We start from the raw sequence: 17,203 nt of genomic DNA on the forward strand, positions 1-17,203 counted from the left end.
CATATCACACTGGCCCCTCACACAGCAGCCCCCCTCACAGATCACACTGGCCCTCACACAGCAGCCCCCCTCACATATAACACTGATCCCTCACACAGCAGCCCCCCTCACAGATCACACTGGCCCCTCACATAGCAGCCCCCCTCACAGATCACACTGACTCCTCACATAGCAGCCCCCCTCACATATCACACTGGCCCTCACATAGCAGTCCCCCATCACATATCACACTGGCCCTCACATAGCAGCCCCCCTCACAGATCACACTGGCCCCTCACATAGCAGACCCCCTCACATATCACACTGGCCCTCACATAGCAGCCCCCCTCACATATCACACTGGCCCTCACATAGCAGCCCCCCTCACATATCACACTGGCCCTCACATAGCAGCCCCCCTCACATATCACACTGGCCCTCACACAGCAGTCCCCCTCACATATCACACTGACCCCTCACACAGCAGCCCCCCTCACAGATCACACTGACCCCTCACACAGCAGCCCCTCTCACATATCACACTGGCCCCTCACATAGCAGCCCCCCTCACATATCACACTGGCCCTCACATAGCAGTCCCCCATCACATATCACACTGGCCCTCACATAGCATTCCCCCTCACATATCACACTGGCCCTCACATAGCAGTCCCCCTCACAGATCACACTGACCCCTCACACAGCAGCCCCCCTCACAGATCACACTGACTCCTCACATAGCTGCCCCCCTCACAGATCACACTGGCCCTCACATAGCAGTCCCCCATCACATATCACACTGGCCCTCACATAGCAGCCCCCCTCACAGATCACACTGGCCCCTCACATAGCAGCCCCCCTCACATATCACACTGGCCCTCACATAGCAGCCCCCGTCACAGATCACACTGGCCCCTCACATAGCAGCCCCCCTCACATATCACACTGGCCCCTCACATAGCAGCCCCCCTCACAGATCACACTGGCCCCTCACATAGCAGCCCCCCTCACATATCACACTGGCCCTCACATAGCAGCCCCCCTCACAGATCACACTGGCCCTCACATAGCAGTCCCCCTCACATATCACACTGGCCCTCACATAGCAGCCCCCCTCACAGATCACACTGACTCCTCACATAGCAGCCCCCCTCACATATCACACTGGCCCTCACATAGCAGTCCCCCATCACATATCACACTGGCCCTCACATAGCAGCCCCCCTCACAGATCACACTGGCCCCTCACTTAGCAGCCCCCCTCACATATCACACTGGCCCTCACATAGCAGCCCCCCTCACAGATCACACTGGCCCCTCACATAGCAGCCCCCCTCACATATCACACTGGCCCTCACATAGCAGTCCCCCTCACATATCACACTGGCCCTCACATAGCAGCCCCCCTCACAGATCACACTGGCCCTCACATAGCAGTCCCCCTCACATATCACACTGGCCCTCACATAGCAGCCCCCCATCACATATCACACTGGCCCTCACATAGCAGCCCCCCTCACAGATCACACTGACTCCTCACATAGCAGCCCCCCTCACATATCACACTGGCCCTCACATAGCAGTCCCCCATCACATATCACACTGGCCCTCACATAGCAGCCCCACTCACAGATCACACTGGCCCTCACATAGCAGTCCCCCTCACACATCACACTGGCCCTCACATAGCAGCCCCCCTCACAGATCACACTGGCCCCTCACATAGCAGCCCCCCTCACATATCACACTGGCCCTCGCATAGCAGTCCCCCTCACACATCACACTGGCCCTCACATAGCAGCCCCCCTCACAGATCACACAGCAGCCCCCCTCACAGATCACACCAGCCCCCCCTTACAGATCACACTGGCCCCTCACACAGCAGTCCCCCTCACAGATTACATTGACCCCTCACATAGCAACCCCCCCACAAATCACTCTGTCCTCCTTCCATAGATCAGATTATCCCCCACACAGCCTCCCCCCTCCTCACAGATTGCATTGTCTAAAAAGATCTTCTCTGCCTTGTGACATAAATATATGTATTAGTAGGTAGCTTACATATAAAGATATTATAGAAATGTAGGGCCCCATTTACAAACGAAGTGAAATACCAGCGGCAATTTTCGTTTAGTATCACTGTGATACAAATGAAAATTCCACTGGTATTTAGTAATACTTACCCCTCCGGCGAGGTCCCACGAAGTCCAACGGAATCCTCGTCCTCGACGAGGTCCTCTGCTGGGCTGCTGGCAGCCTAACGCTGCCAGTGACGGGGCTCCAGGGTCATGCGCATGCGCGACGGTCCGTCTGCGCATGTGTATGACAGGGAGACCCGGCAGTACCTGGAAGGCTTCGTTGGAGCCGGAAAGGCACCGCCGGGTCTCCATTGCCGGCAATGGGGCCCGCATCGCTCTTGCCATCTTGTAGATGGTGAGAGCGATGCTGTACAAACAGCGGTAATCTAAGATTACCGCTGTTTACTAAATACAGCAAAATGATATAACCCCTTTAGTGAGCACTAAAGGGGTTATACTTCGTTTGTAAATGGGGCCCGTAATGTGCTATATATTTTATATGCATGCATGTTAAAACAGACATTGGAGGCAGTGATTGTAAAGAAGCTCTGCAGCAGCCAGCATGCTAGGGAAAGGTCTGGAAGACCATGTGCCGGGCTGAGAAGAGGGGGAGCATGAGACACTGACCAGTATAAATGGTAGCTAAGGGGAGAAGTGCAGGTGCAGCCAGAGAGAGAGAGAGAGAGAGAGAGAGGACTACAGGTGCAGCCACAGTAACCAGAGAGAGAGAAAGAGAGAGAGAGGACTACAGGTGCGGGACAGGTGATTTGGAGCTGAGGAGAAACTGAAATCCGGGGACAAAAAACGGATTAGTGGATGGTCTGGCAAGTGTGAGAGGAGGAGGAGAGAGAGAAACCTGGAAACCAAATAAGCCTGGAGACAGGATCCGGGGGAGCGGCCTGCTGGCGCTTTCCATGAATTGAGGTACTGAGGCAAGAGGCCTATACAGTCTAAACAAACTCTCCCCTCATTCATCACTGAAATAGTACACCCGGCAAAAGAACTAAAGCAGGGAGGTTATCACTTCACTACAACTGCAGCTATCCCCTGCCTTACTCTCAGCAGTATTATGAGAAAGACAGCTGACTGCTAGCTCAGGGCCTGATTCAGACCCGGACGCTAAGCTGCGCTCTCACATAGCCAAAAACGGCCGGGTATGCAAATTCCGCGATCGCACTGTCTGGTGGAAGGACGCCCTCTATGTCTTAGAGACAGACGGCAGAGTGAGCGCACGCTGGTATAAAGATGCCCACCTTTCTTTCTTAGAACACGTCATCTCCAGGAAGTGTGTGATTGGAGCTGCACGCAGTGCTTGAGGTAACCCTACTCCACTGCAAGCACTGCGTTCAGTGCTGACTGAAATACAACCAAGTGATGTATACAATGACGCTTCTTTGCTAATTATGCACACCCATAAAACTCTGTTTTGATGCCCAGACACGCCTGCGTTAGCACATCCACTCCCCCGTTCACAAGCACCTCCCCTGTTACCTGAGTGCAGTGAGTGACTCATGCATGCGCATATTGACGCATACGCATGTGCAAACGTGCGATTATCGGCCATAGCGTGTGTTTGCGGCTTAGCATCCGGGTCTGAATCAGGCCCTCAACTCTTGGTGTAAGAGGCATACTATTTCCTAATAGACTGTCCACAATAGCTTCTCAGCCAAGGGAGTGGGATCACTCACAGCCATGAATAAAGAATGGTGCCAACACATCCACCAAGAGCAACTTCTCCCAACCATCCAAGAACAGTTTGGTGATGAACAATGCCTTTTCCAGCATGATATGGCTCGGGTAACAATACATAAAAATTTTAAGTCCATGGCCAGGAAACTCCCCAGACCTTAATCCCATTGAGAACTTGTGGTCAATCCTCAAGAGGCGGGTGGACAAACAAAACCCCACAAATTCTGACAAACTCCAAGCATTGATTAGGCAAGAATGGGCGGCCATCAGTCAGTATGTGGCCCAGAAGTTGAGTGACAGCATGCCGGGGCAAATTGCAGAGGTCTTGAAAAAGAAGGGTCAACACTGAAAATATTGTCTCTTTGCATAAACTTAATGTAATTATCAATAAAGCCTCTAACACTTATGTAATGCTGTAATGTTACCTCAGTATACCATAGTAACATCTGACAAAAGGGTCTAAAAACACTGAAGCAGCAAACTTTGTGAAACCAATTCTTCTCAAATAATAATTCTCAAAACTTTTGGCCACGGCGGTAGGAGTACCCCTCTTGCAATGCCCACTGTAGTAGTGCCCCTTATGCAATATCCCCTTATGCAGTGCCCCTTATGCAGTGCCCTATGTAGTAGTGCCCCTTATACAGTGCCCCTAGTAGTGCCTCTTATACAGTGCCCCCAGTAGTGTCCCTTACACAGTGCCCCCAGTAGTGGTCCCCCCTATGAAGTGCCCCTTATAGTGCCCTCAGTTGTGGTCCCCCCTATGCAGTGCCCCCAGTAGTGGTCCCCCTTATGCAGTGCCCCTTATATAGTGCTCCCAGTAGTGGTCCCCCCTATGCAGTGCCCCCAGTAGTGGTCCCCCTTATGCAGTGCCCACAGTAGTACCCCTTATACAGTGCCCCTAGTAGTGCCCCTACGCAGTACCCCCAGTAGTGGTCTGCCTATGCAGTGTCCCCAGTAGTGCCTCTTATACAGATGAAAAATGGGGGATGTGCATGCACGCTGATAAAAGTGGGCATGGCCACATGCCGCAAGTGGCATGGCCACTGAAAAATGGGGGCATGTTATTATGACACACCACAGTTTCTTATCACTCTGGGAACATTCCTTTCCATATGCACCTTAATGCCCCCAGTAGAAGTGCCCCTCTTGCAATGCCCACTGTAGTAGTGCCCCTTATGCAATACTCCCTTATGCAGTGCCCCTTATGCAGTGCCCCCAATAGTGCCCCTTATGCAGTGCCTGCAGTAGTGCACCCTTACACAGTGTCCCCAGTAGTGGTCCCCCCTATGCTGCCCCTTACACAGTGCCCATTATACAGTGCCCCCAGTAAAGGTCCCTCCTATGCAGTGCCCCCAGTGGTGGTCACCCTTATGCAGTGCCCCCAGTAGTACCTCTTATACAGTGCCCCCAGTAGTGCCCCTTATACAGAGCCCCTTATGCAGTGCCCCCAGTAGTGCCCCTTATACAGTGCCCCCAGTAGTGACCCTTATACAGTGCCCCCTATGCAGTAACCCCAGTAGTGCCTTTTATACAGTGCCCCAGTAGTGCCCCTTATACAGTGCCCCTAGTAGTGGTCCCCCTTATGCAGTGCCCCGAGTAGTACAGCTATACAGTGCCCCCTGTAGTGCTCCTTATACAGTGCCCCCTATGCAGTACCCCCAGTAGTGGTCCCCCAATGCAGTGCCCCCAGTAGTGCCCCTTATACTGTGCCCCCAGTAGTGCCCCTTATACAGTGCCCCCAGTAGTTGTCCTCCCTATGCAATGTCCCCAGTGCTGGTTCCCCTTATGCAGTGCCATCAGTAGTGCCCCTTATACAATACCCCCAGTAAAGCCTCTTATACAGTGCCCCCCATGCAGTTCCCCCAGTAGTGGTCCCCTTATGCAGTGCCCCCAGTATTGCCCCTTATACAGTGCCACCAGTAGTGCCCCTTATACAGTGCCTTCATTAGTGGTACACCTACACAGTGCCCCCAGTAGTGGTCCCCCATTATACAGTGCCCCCAGTAGCGGTCCCCCCTATGTAGTGCCTCTTACAAATATCACAAAGACACACACAAAACAAAAGACAATACTTACCTGAATCCCTGCTCCTGTGCCTGCCACCGTCCGCTCCTCCCTCCTCCCACTGGACACTATGGGAGAGACGTTGTGACGTCTCTCCCTTCACCCACTGTGGGAGCCGGAAGGTGGCACTCATGAGTGAGCTCCAGCCCGACACCGGGTGTGGGTGCTGCAGCTAATAAGTCTGACTCTCATTGGCTGCTAAAACAAACACACTGTACTATCCGACACTGGCGGCGATGTGTTTGGTTTTCTGTGTAGTGCAGTCACTGTGGTCTGCACTATACTGACTGAAACTAACCACAGACCGGTCCGATGGCACCCAGGGCATGAGATCACCAGAGTGCAACCCACTGAGGGAGAGAGCCAGCTACCTAGGGAGAGAGTGGTCACTGACTTCCACCCGAACAGAGCCGGGTACTGCAGCTAGTATCTTATAAATGAGAACGTCTGTTTGTTTGTTTGTCTAATTGCGATAAAGTTTATCGCAATCAGTAGAGAAATCTAAATCAAATCAATATTTGGTGTGATCACCGTTTGGGGTATATTTACTAAAGTGAGAGTTTTTAGAAGTGGAGATGTTGCCCATAGCAACCAATCAGATTTGAGCTATTATCTTCTAGAAGGTGCTAGATGAATGTAAAGTAGAATATGATTGGTTGCTATGGGCAACATCTCCATTTCTAAAAAAAACCTCTCACTTTAGTAAATATACCCCTTTGACTTTAAAACAGCATCAATTCTTCTAGGTACACTTGCACACAGTTTTGAAGAAACCCAGCAGAGAGGTTGTTGCATACATCTTAGAGAACCAATTACAAATCTTCTGTGGATGTAGGCTTGCTCAAATCCTTCTGTCTCTTCATGTAATCCCAGACAGTCTCGATGATGTTGAGATCAGGGCTCTGTGGGGGCCATATTATAACTTATAGGACTTCTTGTTCTTCTTTATGCTGAAGATAGTTCTTAATGACATTGGCTGAATGTTTGGGGTCGTTGTCCTGCTGCAGAATAAATTTGGAGCCAATCAGATGCCTCCCTGATGATATTGCATGATGGATAAGTACCTGCCTGTATTCCTCAGCATTGAGGACACCATTAATCCTGACCAAATTCCCAGCTCCAGTTACTGAAATGCAGCCCCAAACTTGCAAGGAACCTCCACCATGCTTCACTGTTACCTGCAGACACTCATTATTGTACCGATCTCCAGCCCTTCGGTGAACAAACTGCCTTCTGTTACAGCCAAATGTTTAAAATTTTGACTCATCTGTCCAGAGCACCTGCTGCCATTTTTCTGCACCCCAGTTCCTATGTTTCTGTGCATAGTTGAGTCGCTTGGCCATGTTTCCACGTTTAAGGTATGGCTTTTGGCCGCAATTCTTCCATGAAAACCACTTCTGGCCAGACTTCTCCAAACAGTAGATGGGTGTACCTGAGTACCATTGGTTTCTGCCAGTTCTGAGCTGATGGCACTGCTGGACATCTTACGTTTCCGAAAGAAAGTAAGCATAATGTGTCTTTCATCTGATGCACTAAGGACCTCATTCAGAGTCTATTGCAAGATGCGATCGCTCGCTGGCAAAAAGGGGCCAGATATTGTAATGAAGTGCTCGTACTGCGTCTCGTAAGGACACCCACTATGTTTTAGCGAGCTACGGCAAAGTACGCTCGCAAGTGTCTAAAGACGCCCCCTTGCCACTCGCAACAGACGTCAACTCCGGGAAATGAAGGATTAATCAGGACCATCGAGAGCCATCGGAGCTGCTCGCAGCCCTTGGGGTTGCCTTAGCCTGCCGCAATCACTGCGATCAGTGCTGGCTGAAATACATTCAGGTGACGTGTTCCATGATGCTACTTTGTAAATTATGCACGCCCTTTAAACGGCGTTTTGGTGACCTGACACGCCTGCGTTCGCAGCACCACTCCCCCGTTCACAAGCACCTTCCCCTGTTACCACCCACAAACGGCCTTTCCTGTCAATCACCTATCAGGAGTCACTTCCAGCTCGCAAGCCGTACAAGCGACGGATTTTGTGATCGCAAGGACTCGTACGCACATGCGCACAACGAAGCGCACGCATGCTTGGTCTGTTAACATCGGCCATGTACGAGCGTGCGGCCGCTTGCGAGAGACTCTGAATGAGGTCCTAAGTTTCCTTGGCCGACCACTGCATCTTTGGTCCTCAATGTTGCCCGTTTCTTTGTGCTTATTCAAAAGAGCTTGAACAGGACATCTTGAAACGCCGGTCTGCTTTGAACTATCTGCCTGGGAGAGACCTTGCTGATGCAGTATAACTACCTTGTGTCTTGTTGCTGTGCTCAGTCTTGCCATGGTGTATGATGTGTAACATGAAACTCCTCACCTTTGTAGTAGAGTTTGGCTGTTCCTTACCCAGTTTTAAGCCTCCTACACAGCTGTTTATGTTTCAGTTAATGACTGTGTTGCAACCTACGTATGAAAATGATGATTATTATCACCTGTTTGGTATGATTGGTTAATCATACACATGACTATAATCCTACAAAATCCCTGACTTTGTGCAAGTGTACCTAGAAGAATTGATGCTGTTTTGAAGACAAAGGGTGGCCACACCAAATATTGATTTGAATTAGATTTCTCTTCAGTTCATTCACCTTGCATTTTGTTAATTGAAGTTTGGCTTCTAATTGTGATTTTGATACTGCAGAGTTTTTTTTTTTAGTACTTGAAATTCAATGCCGACAGCTGCATGTAGCCTCTTTGGTTTACAATTTCTTTTAATTACTGTATTAACTGATTTATTTATCACATAACTTTTTTTCTTTTTAGTTAAATAGCGCAGTCCATCACCATTTGTCTAGCCCATGTGATCGATTTAAGGCTTGCTGGATAATTGTTTCATATGTTAACCTAAATATTTCATTATTTTCCATTTGTTTTAATTAGTAGATGAGACAAACAATGGTTCAGTTTGGGACCTATTATTATTATTACATTTTATTTATAGGGCGCCACAAGTGGTCCGCAGTGCTGTACATACAGTACAGGGTGCACAGAACATTACATTACAATACAGTAACCAAAATATAAACAGAACACAAGTAACAATTAGCAACACAATTCTCCATACACAGTACAGCTCTGAAGGTGACGGCTGTCATAGAAGTGCTAGAGAAGAAGGCTGTGAGACAGTGGGGAGGAGGACCCTGCTCCTAGGAGCTAACAATCTAGGGGAGAGGGGAGACAGACAGATGACATGAGGCATGAGTGTATAGAGGGGGACCTGAGTGCAGGAAGTAGGCGAGGTAGAGATGGCTGAGGCAGGAGGGACAGAGACCTGGTAACATGGTTATGTGGTGTAAGGGTATGCTATGATGAACAGATGAGTTTTCAGTGCACGTTTGAAGCTCTGCAAAGTCGGGGAGAGCCTGATCGAGCGAGGAAGCTCATTCCAGTGGAGGGGGGCTGCACGGGCAAAATCTTGGACACGAGCATGAGATGAAGTAACCAGGGTGGAGGAGAGGTAACAGTCATTGGCAGACCGGAGTGAGTGGGAGGGAGTATGTAAGGAGATGAGGTTGGAGATGTAGGGAGCAGTAGAGTTAGAGAGGGCCTTGTATGTGAAGGTGAGGAGTTTGAAGAGGATTCTGTAGGGGAATGGGAGCCAGTGCAGGTTTTGGCAGAGGGGAGCAGCAGTAAAATGGCAGGAGAGGAAGATAAGTCTAGCTGCAGCATTGACAACAGATTGGAGGGGAGAAAGATGGCAATGTGGGAGGCCAGTAAGGAGAAGGTTGCAGCAGTCAAGCTGAGAAATGATTAATGAATGAATAATCAGTTTGGTAGCATTCTGGGAGAGGAAAGGCCTAATGCGAGCGATGTTGCGTAGCTGGAACCGATAGGATTGTGCCAGAGATTGAATGTGGGGTTTGAAGGAGAGTGCGGAGTCAAGGGTGACACCCAAACAGCAAAGTTGGGGGACAGGGGAGATGATGGTGTTATTAACAGTGATAGCGAGATTGGTTGGAGATGAGACTCTATTAGGGGGAAAGATGATGAGTTCGGTTTTGTCCATGTTGAGTTTCAGAGAGCGCTCAGGCATCCAGGAAGAGATGGCAGAGAGGCAGCTGGATACCTGAGAGAGGGCAGAAGGGGAGAGCTCAGGAGAGGAGAGGTATAGTTGCGTGTCATCAGCATAGAGGTGGTATTGGAGGCCAAAAGAGCTGATGAGTTCTCCTAGTGTAGCGGTGTACAGGGAGAAGAGCAGCGGGCCCAGGACAGAACTCTGCGGGACACCAATGGGAAGGGTGGAAGGGGGGCAGGTGGAGCCAGAGGCAGACACAGAGAAGGAGCGGTTGGTGAGGTAAGAGGTGGACAAGGCATGGATGGTGTTAGAGATGCCAAAGGACTGAAGGGTGCATTTAAGGAGAGTATGATCCACGGTGTTGAAGGCTGCAGAGAGGTCCAGGAGGATGAGCAGAGAGAAGTGGCCCCTGGATTTGGCTGCAAGCAGGTCATTGATGACTTTGGCCAGGGCAATTTCAGTGGAGTGAAGTGGGCAAAAGCCAGATTGAAGAGGATCAAGTATGGAGTTGTCAGAGAGATAGCTGGTGATGTGGCTATAGACAAGCCTCTCAAGTAGTTTGGAGGCAAAAGGGAGAAGAGAAATGGGGCGGTAACTGGCTGGTGAGGACGGGTCGAGGTTGTTTTTTTTAGAATAGGTGAGACAAGAGCATGTTTGAATGAGGAGGGAAAGACCTATAAGTTGTAACTGTAACTGTGTTCATGAGAAGGAGTTGGAAGAACAGTCTCTTGAAACATGAATATGTATTAAATAATTCTTTACATATAAAATGTAATATCGGACTCAGAAGTTCCACTAGGAAACAGATGGAGCTTTATCTCCTGATACAGCCCCATTTTGCTGAAGAGCTAGTGAGAGAACAAACAACATCCACAAAAAATGAGTCCACAACCTCAATAAATGAATCTATAATTTACACCATAGTCTACAACACCACATATCTTTGTTCATAATGCAATGAGATATATACACCTAAACTGCACTAATTATTGTATGTTTTTCAGTGTGTACACCCATATTTGCTCAAACCACAACTCCACCATGGACAAATTTGACAACAACAACTGAATATACACTAACAACAACTAAACCAACAAATGAATCTCCAATATCAATAAATGACTATACAATATATGCAACAACGGAGACTACAGCATCAGTTACAAAGTCAAGTAATTCAACAGAAGAGTCAACTGAGACAACAGTAACAGCAGCTGCAGCAAACACATCTGCATCTTTAGCTGAGTCTACAACTGTAACAACAACTGAGACAACAGTAACAATACCTGCAGGAACCACATCTACATCTTCAACTGATTCTACAACTAAAATAACAACAGAGACAACAGTAACAACACCTGCAGCAACCACATCTGCATCTTCAACTGAGTCTACAACTGTAACAACAACTGAGCCAACATTAACAACACCTGCAGCATCCACATCTACACCTTCAACTGTAATAACAACTGAGACATTAACAACACCTGCAGCAACAACATCTGCACCTTCAGCTGAGTCTACAACTGTAATAACAACTGAGACATTAACAACACCCACAGCAACCACATCTACACCTTCAGCTGAGTCTACAACTGTAATAACAACTGAGACATTAACAACACCCACAGCAACCACATCTACACCTTCAGCTGAGTCTACAACTGTAATAACAACTGAGACATTAACAACACCTGCAGCAACCACATCTGCATCTTCAGCTGAGTCTACAACTGTAATAACAACTGAGACATTAACAACACCCACAGCAACCACATCTGCATCTTCAACTGAGTCTACAACTGTAATAACAACTGAGACATCAGTAACACCTGCAGCAACCACATCTACACCTTCAACTGTAATAACAACTGAGACATTAACAACCCCAACAGCAACCACATCTACACCTTCAATTGAGCCTACAACTGTAATAACAACTGAGACATCAGGAACAACACCTGCAGCAACCACATCTGCATCTTCAACTGAGTCTACAACTGTAATAGCAACTGAGACATTAACAACACCTGCAGCAACCACATCTGCATCTTCAACTGAGTCTACAACTGTAATAACAACTGAGACATTAACAACACCCACAGCAACCACATCTGCATCTTCAACTGAGTCTACAACTGTAATAGCAACTGAGACATTAACAACACCCACAGCAACCACATCTTCATCTTCAGCTGAGTCTACAACTGTAATAACAACTGAGACATTAACAACACCTGCAGCAACAACATCTTCATCTTCAACTGAGTCTACAACTGTAATAACAACTGAGACATCAGTAACAACACCTGCAGCAACCACATCTACACCTTCAACTGTAATAACAACTGAGACATTAACAACACCTGCAGCAGCCACATCTACACCTTCAACTGAGCCTACAACTGTAATAACAACTGAGACATTAACAACACCCACAGCAACCACATCTTCATCTTCAGCTGAGTCTACAACTGTAATAACAACTGAGACATTAACAACACCTGCAGCAACCACATCTGCATCTTCAACTGAGTCTACAACTGTAATAGCAACTGAGACATTAACAACACCCACAGCAACCACATCTTCATCTTCAGCTGAGTCTACAACTGTAATAACAACTGAGACATTAACAACACCTGCAGCAACAACATCTTCATCTTCAACTGAGTCTACAACTGTAATAACAACTGAGACATCAGTAACAACACCTGCAGCAACCACATCTACACCTTCAACTGTAATAACAACTGAGACATTAACAACACCTGCAGCAGCCACATCTACACCTTCAACTGAGCCTACAACTGTAATAACAACTGAGACATTAACAACACCCACAGCAACCACATCTTCATCTTCAGCTGAGTCTACAACTGTAATAGCAACTGAGACATTAACAACACCCACAGCAACCACATCTTCATCTTCAGCTGAGTCTACAACTGTAATAACAACTGAGACATTAACAACACCTGCAGCAACAACATCTTCATCTTCAACTGAGTCTACAACTGTAATAACAACTGAGACATCAGTAACAACACCTGCAGCAACCACATCTACACCTTCAACTGTAATAACAACTGATACATTAACAACACCTGCAGCAGCCACATCTACACCTTCAACTGAGCCTACAACTGTAATAACAACTGAGACATTAACAACACCCACAGCAACCACATCTTCATCTTCAGCTGAGTCTACAACTGTAATAACAACTGAGACATTAACAACACCTGCAGCAACAACATCTTCATCTTCAACTGAGTCTACAACTGTAATAACAACTGAGACATCAGTAACAACACCTGCAGCAACCAAATCTGCATCTTCAACTGTAATAACAACTGAGACATTAACAACACCTGCAGCAACCACATCTGCATCTTCAGCTGAGTCTACAACTGTAATAACAACTGAGACATTAACAACACCTGCAGCAACCACATCTGCATCTTCAACTGAGTCTACAACTGTAATAACAACTGAGACATTAACAACACCTGCAACAACCACATCTGCATCTTCAACTGAGTCTACAACTGTAATAACAACTGAGACATCAGTAACAACACCTGCAGCAACCACATCTACACCTTCAACTGTAATAACAACTGAGACATTAACAACACCTGCAGCAACCACATCTACACCTTCAACTGTAATAACAACTGAGACATTAACAACACCCACAGCAACCACATCTTCATCTTCAGCTGAGTCTACAACTGTAATAACAACTGAGACATTAACAACACCTGCAGCAACAACATCTTCATCTTCAACTGAGTCTACAACTGTAATAACAACTGAGACATCAGTAACAACACCTGCAGCAACCAAATCTGCATCTTCAACTGTAATAACAACTGAGACATTAACAACACCTGCAGCAGCCACATCTACACCTTCAACTGAGCCTACAACTGTAATAACAACTGAGACATTAACAACACCTGCAGCAACCACATCTGCATCTTCAGCTGAGTCTACAACTGTAATAACAACTGAGACATTAACAACACCTGCAGCAACCACATCTGCATCTTCAACTGAGTCTACAACTGTAATAACAACTGAGACATTAACAACACCTGCAACAACCACATCTGCATCTTCAACTGAGTCTACAACTGTAATAACAACTGAGACATTAACAACACCCACAGCAACCACATCTACACCTTCAGCTGAGTCTACAACTGTAATAATAACTGAGACATTAACAACACCTGCAGCAACCACATCTTCATCTTCAACTGAGTCTACAACTGTAATAACAACTGAGACATCAGTAACAACACCTGCAGCAACCACATCTGCATCTTCAACTGTAATAACAACTGAGACATTAACAACACCCACAGCAACCACATCTACACCTTCAACTGAGTCTACAACTGTAATAACAACTGTGACATTAACAACACCTGCAGCAACCACATCTGCATCTTCAGCTGAGTCTACAACTGTAATAACAACTGAGACATTAACAACACCTGCAACAACAACATCTGCATCTTCAACTGAGTCTACAACTGCAATAACAACTGAGACATTAACAACACCCACAGCAACCACATCTACACATTCAACTGAGTCTACAACTGTAATAACTGAGACATCAGTAACAACACCTGCAGCAACCACAACTGCATCTTTAACTGAGTCTACAACTGTAATAACAACTGAAACATTAACAACACCTGCAGCAACCACATCTGCATCTTCAGCTGAGTCTACAACTGTAATAACAACTGAGACATTAACAACACCTGCAGCCACCACATCCGCATCTTCAACTGAGTCTACAACTGTAATAACTGAGACATCAGTAACAACTCCTGCAGGAACCACATCTGCATCTTCAGCTGAGTCTACAACTGTAATAACAACTGAGACATTAACAACACCCACAGCAACCACATCTGCATCTTCAGCTGAGTCTACAACTGTAATAACAACTGAGACATTAACAACACCCACAGCAACCACATCTGCATCTTCAAGTGAGTCTACAACTGTAATAACAACTGAGACATCAGTAACACCTGCAGCAACCACATCTGCATCTTCAACTGTAATAACAACTGAGACATTAACAACACCAACAGCAACCACATCTACACCTTCAATTGAGCCTACAACTGTAATAACAACTGAGACATCAGTAACAACACCTGCAGCAACCACATCTGCATCTTCAACTGTAATAACAACTGAGACATTAACAACACCTGCAGCAACCACATCTGCATCTTCAACTGAGTCTACAACTGTAATAACAACTGTGACATTAACAACACCTGCAGCAACCACATCTGCATCTTCAGCTGAGTCTACAACTGTAATAACAACTGAGACATTAACAACACCTGCAACAACAACATCTGCATCTTCAACTGAGTCTACAACTGTAATAGCAACTGAGACATTAACAACACCAGCAGCAACCACATCTACACCTTCAACTGAGTCTACAAATGTAATAACTGAGACATCAGTAACAACACCCACAGCAACCACATCTCCATCTTTAACTGAGTCTACAACTGTAATAACAACTGAAACATTAACAACACCTGCAGCAACCACAACTGCATCTTCAGCTGAGTCTACAACTGTGATAACATCTGAGACATTAACAACACCTGCAGCAACCACATCTGCATCTTCAACTGAGTCTACAACTGTAATAACTGAGACATCAGTAACAACTCCTGCAGGAACCACATCTGCATCTTCAACTGAGTCTACAACTGTAATAACAACTGAGACATTAACAACACCTGCAGCAACCACATCTGCATCTTCAGCTGAGTCGACAACTGTAATAACAACTGAGACATTAACCACACCTGCAGCAACCACATCTGCATCTTCAACTGAGTCTACAACTGTAATAACAACTGAGACATCAGTAACAACACCTCCAGCAACCACATCTGCATCTTCAACTGTAATAACAACTGAGACATTAACAACACCAACAGCAACCACATCTACACCTTCAACTGAGTCTACAACTGTAATAACTGAGACAACATTAACACTTGCAGCAACCACATCTGCACCTTCAGCTGAGTCTACAACTGTAATAACAACTGAGACATTAACAACACCCACAGCAAACACATCTACACCTTCAACTGAGTCTACAACTGTTATAACTGAGACATCAGTAACAACACCTGCAACAACCACATCTGCATCTTCAACTGAGTCTACAACTGTAATAACAACTGAGACATTAACAACACCTGCAACAACCACATCTGCATCTTCAACTGAGTATACAACTGTAATAACAACTGAGACATTAACAACACCTGCAGCAACCACATCTGCATCTTCAGCTGAGTCTACAACTGTAATAACATCTAAGACATTAACAACACCGACAGCAACCACATCTACACCTTCAACTGAGTCTACAACTGTAATAACTGAGACATCAGTAACACCTGCTGCAACCACATCTGCATCTTCAACTGAGACTACCACTGTAATAACAACTGAGACATTAACAACACCTGCAGCAACCACATCTGCATCTTCAACTGAGTCTACAACTGTAATAATATCTGAGACATCAGTAACAACACCTGCAGCAACCACATCTGCATCTTCAGCTGAGTCTACAACTGTAATAAAAACTGAGACATTAACAACACCTGCAGCAACCACATCTGCATCTTCAACTGAGTCTACAACTGTAATAATATCTGAGACATCAGTAACAACACCTGCAGCAACCACATCTGCATCTTCAACTGTAATAATAACTGAGACATTAACAACACCAACAGCAACCACATCTACACCTTCAACTGAGTCTACAACTGTAATAACAACTGAGACATTAACAACACCAACAGCAACCACATCTACACCTTCAACTGAGTCTACAACTGTAATAACTGGGACAACATTAACACCTGCAGCAACCACATCTGCACCTTCAGCTGAGTCTACAACTGTAATAACAACTGAGACATTAACAACACCCACAGCAACCACATCTACACCTTCAACTGAGTCTACAACTGTAATAACAACTGAGACATTAACAACACCTGCAGTAACCACATCTGCATCTTCAACTGAGTCTACAACTGTAATATCAACTGAGACATCAGTAACAACACCTGCAGCAACCACATCTGCATCTTCAACTGTAATAACAACTGAGACATTAACAGCACCCACAGCAACCACATCTACACCTTCAACTGAGTCTACAACTGTAATAACTGAGACATCAGGAACAACACCGGCAGCAACCACATCTGCATCTTCAACTGAGTCTACAACTGTAATAACA

At 46.4% G+C, this 17,203-nt stretch overlaps 1 protein-coding gene across 1 annotated transcript in view; it reads left to right on the top strand.

Moving 5' to 3' along the window:
- LOC148521393 (uncharacterized) overlaps positions 1-17,203 on the top strand; it is a 45,853-nt gene that overhangs the window by 5,214 nt on the left and 23,436 nt on the right. Inside the window, exons 2-3 of the mRNA XM_088475225.1 lie at positions 14,454-14,773; positions 15,584-15,649. Of these exons, the coding sequence (XP_088331351.1) occupies positions 14,454-14,773; positions 15,584-15,649 (386 nt within the window). The remainder of the gene's footprint in view (positions 1-14,453; positions 14,774-15,583; positions 15,650-17,203) is intronic.

The sequence above is a fragment of the Taudactylus pleione genome, unplaced genomic scaffold (genome assembly GCF_031769625.1).
Source record: "Taudactylus pleione unplaced genomic scaffold, aTauple2 ptg000168l, whole genome shotgun sequence".
Lineage (NCBI taxonomy): Eukaryota > Metazoa > Chordata > Amphibia > Anura > Myobatrachidae > Taudactylus > Taudactylus pleione.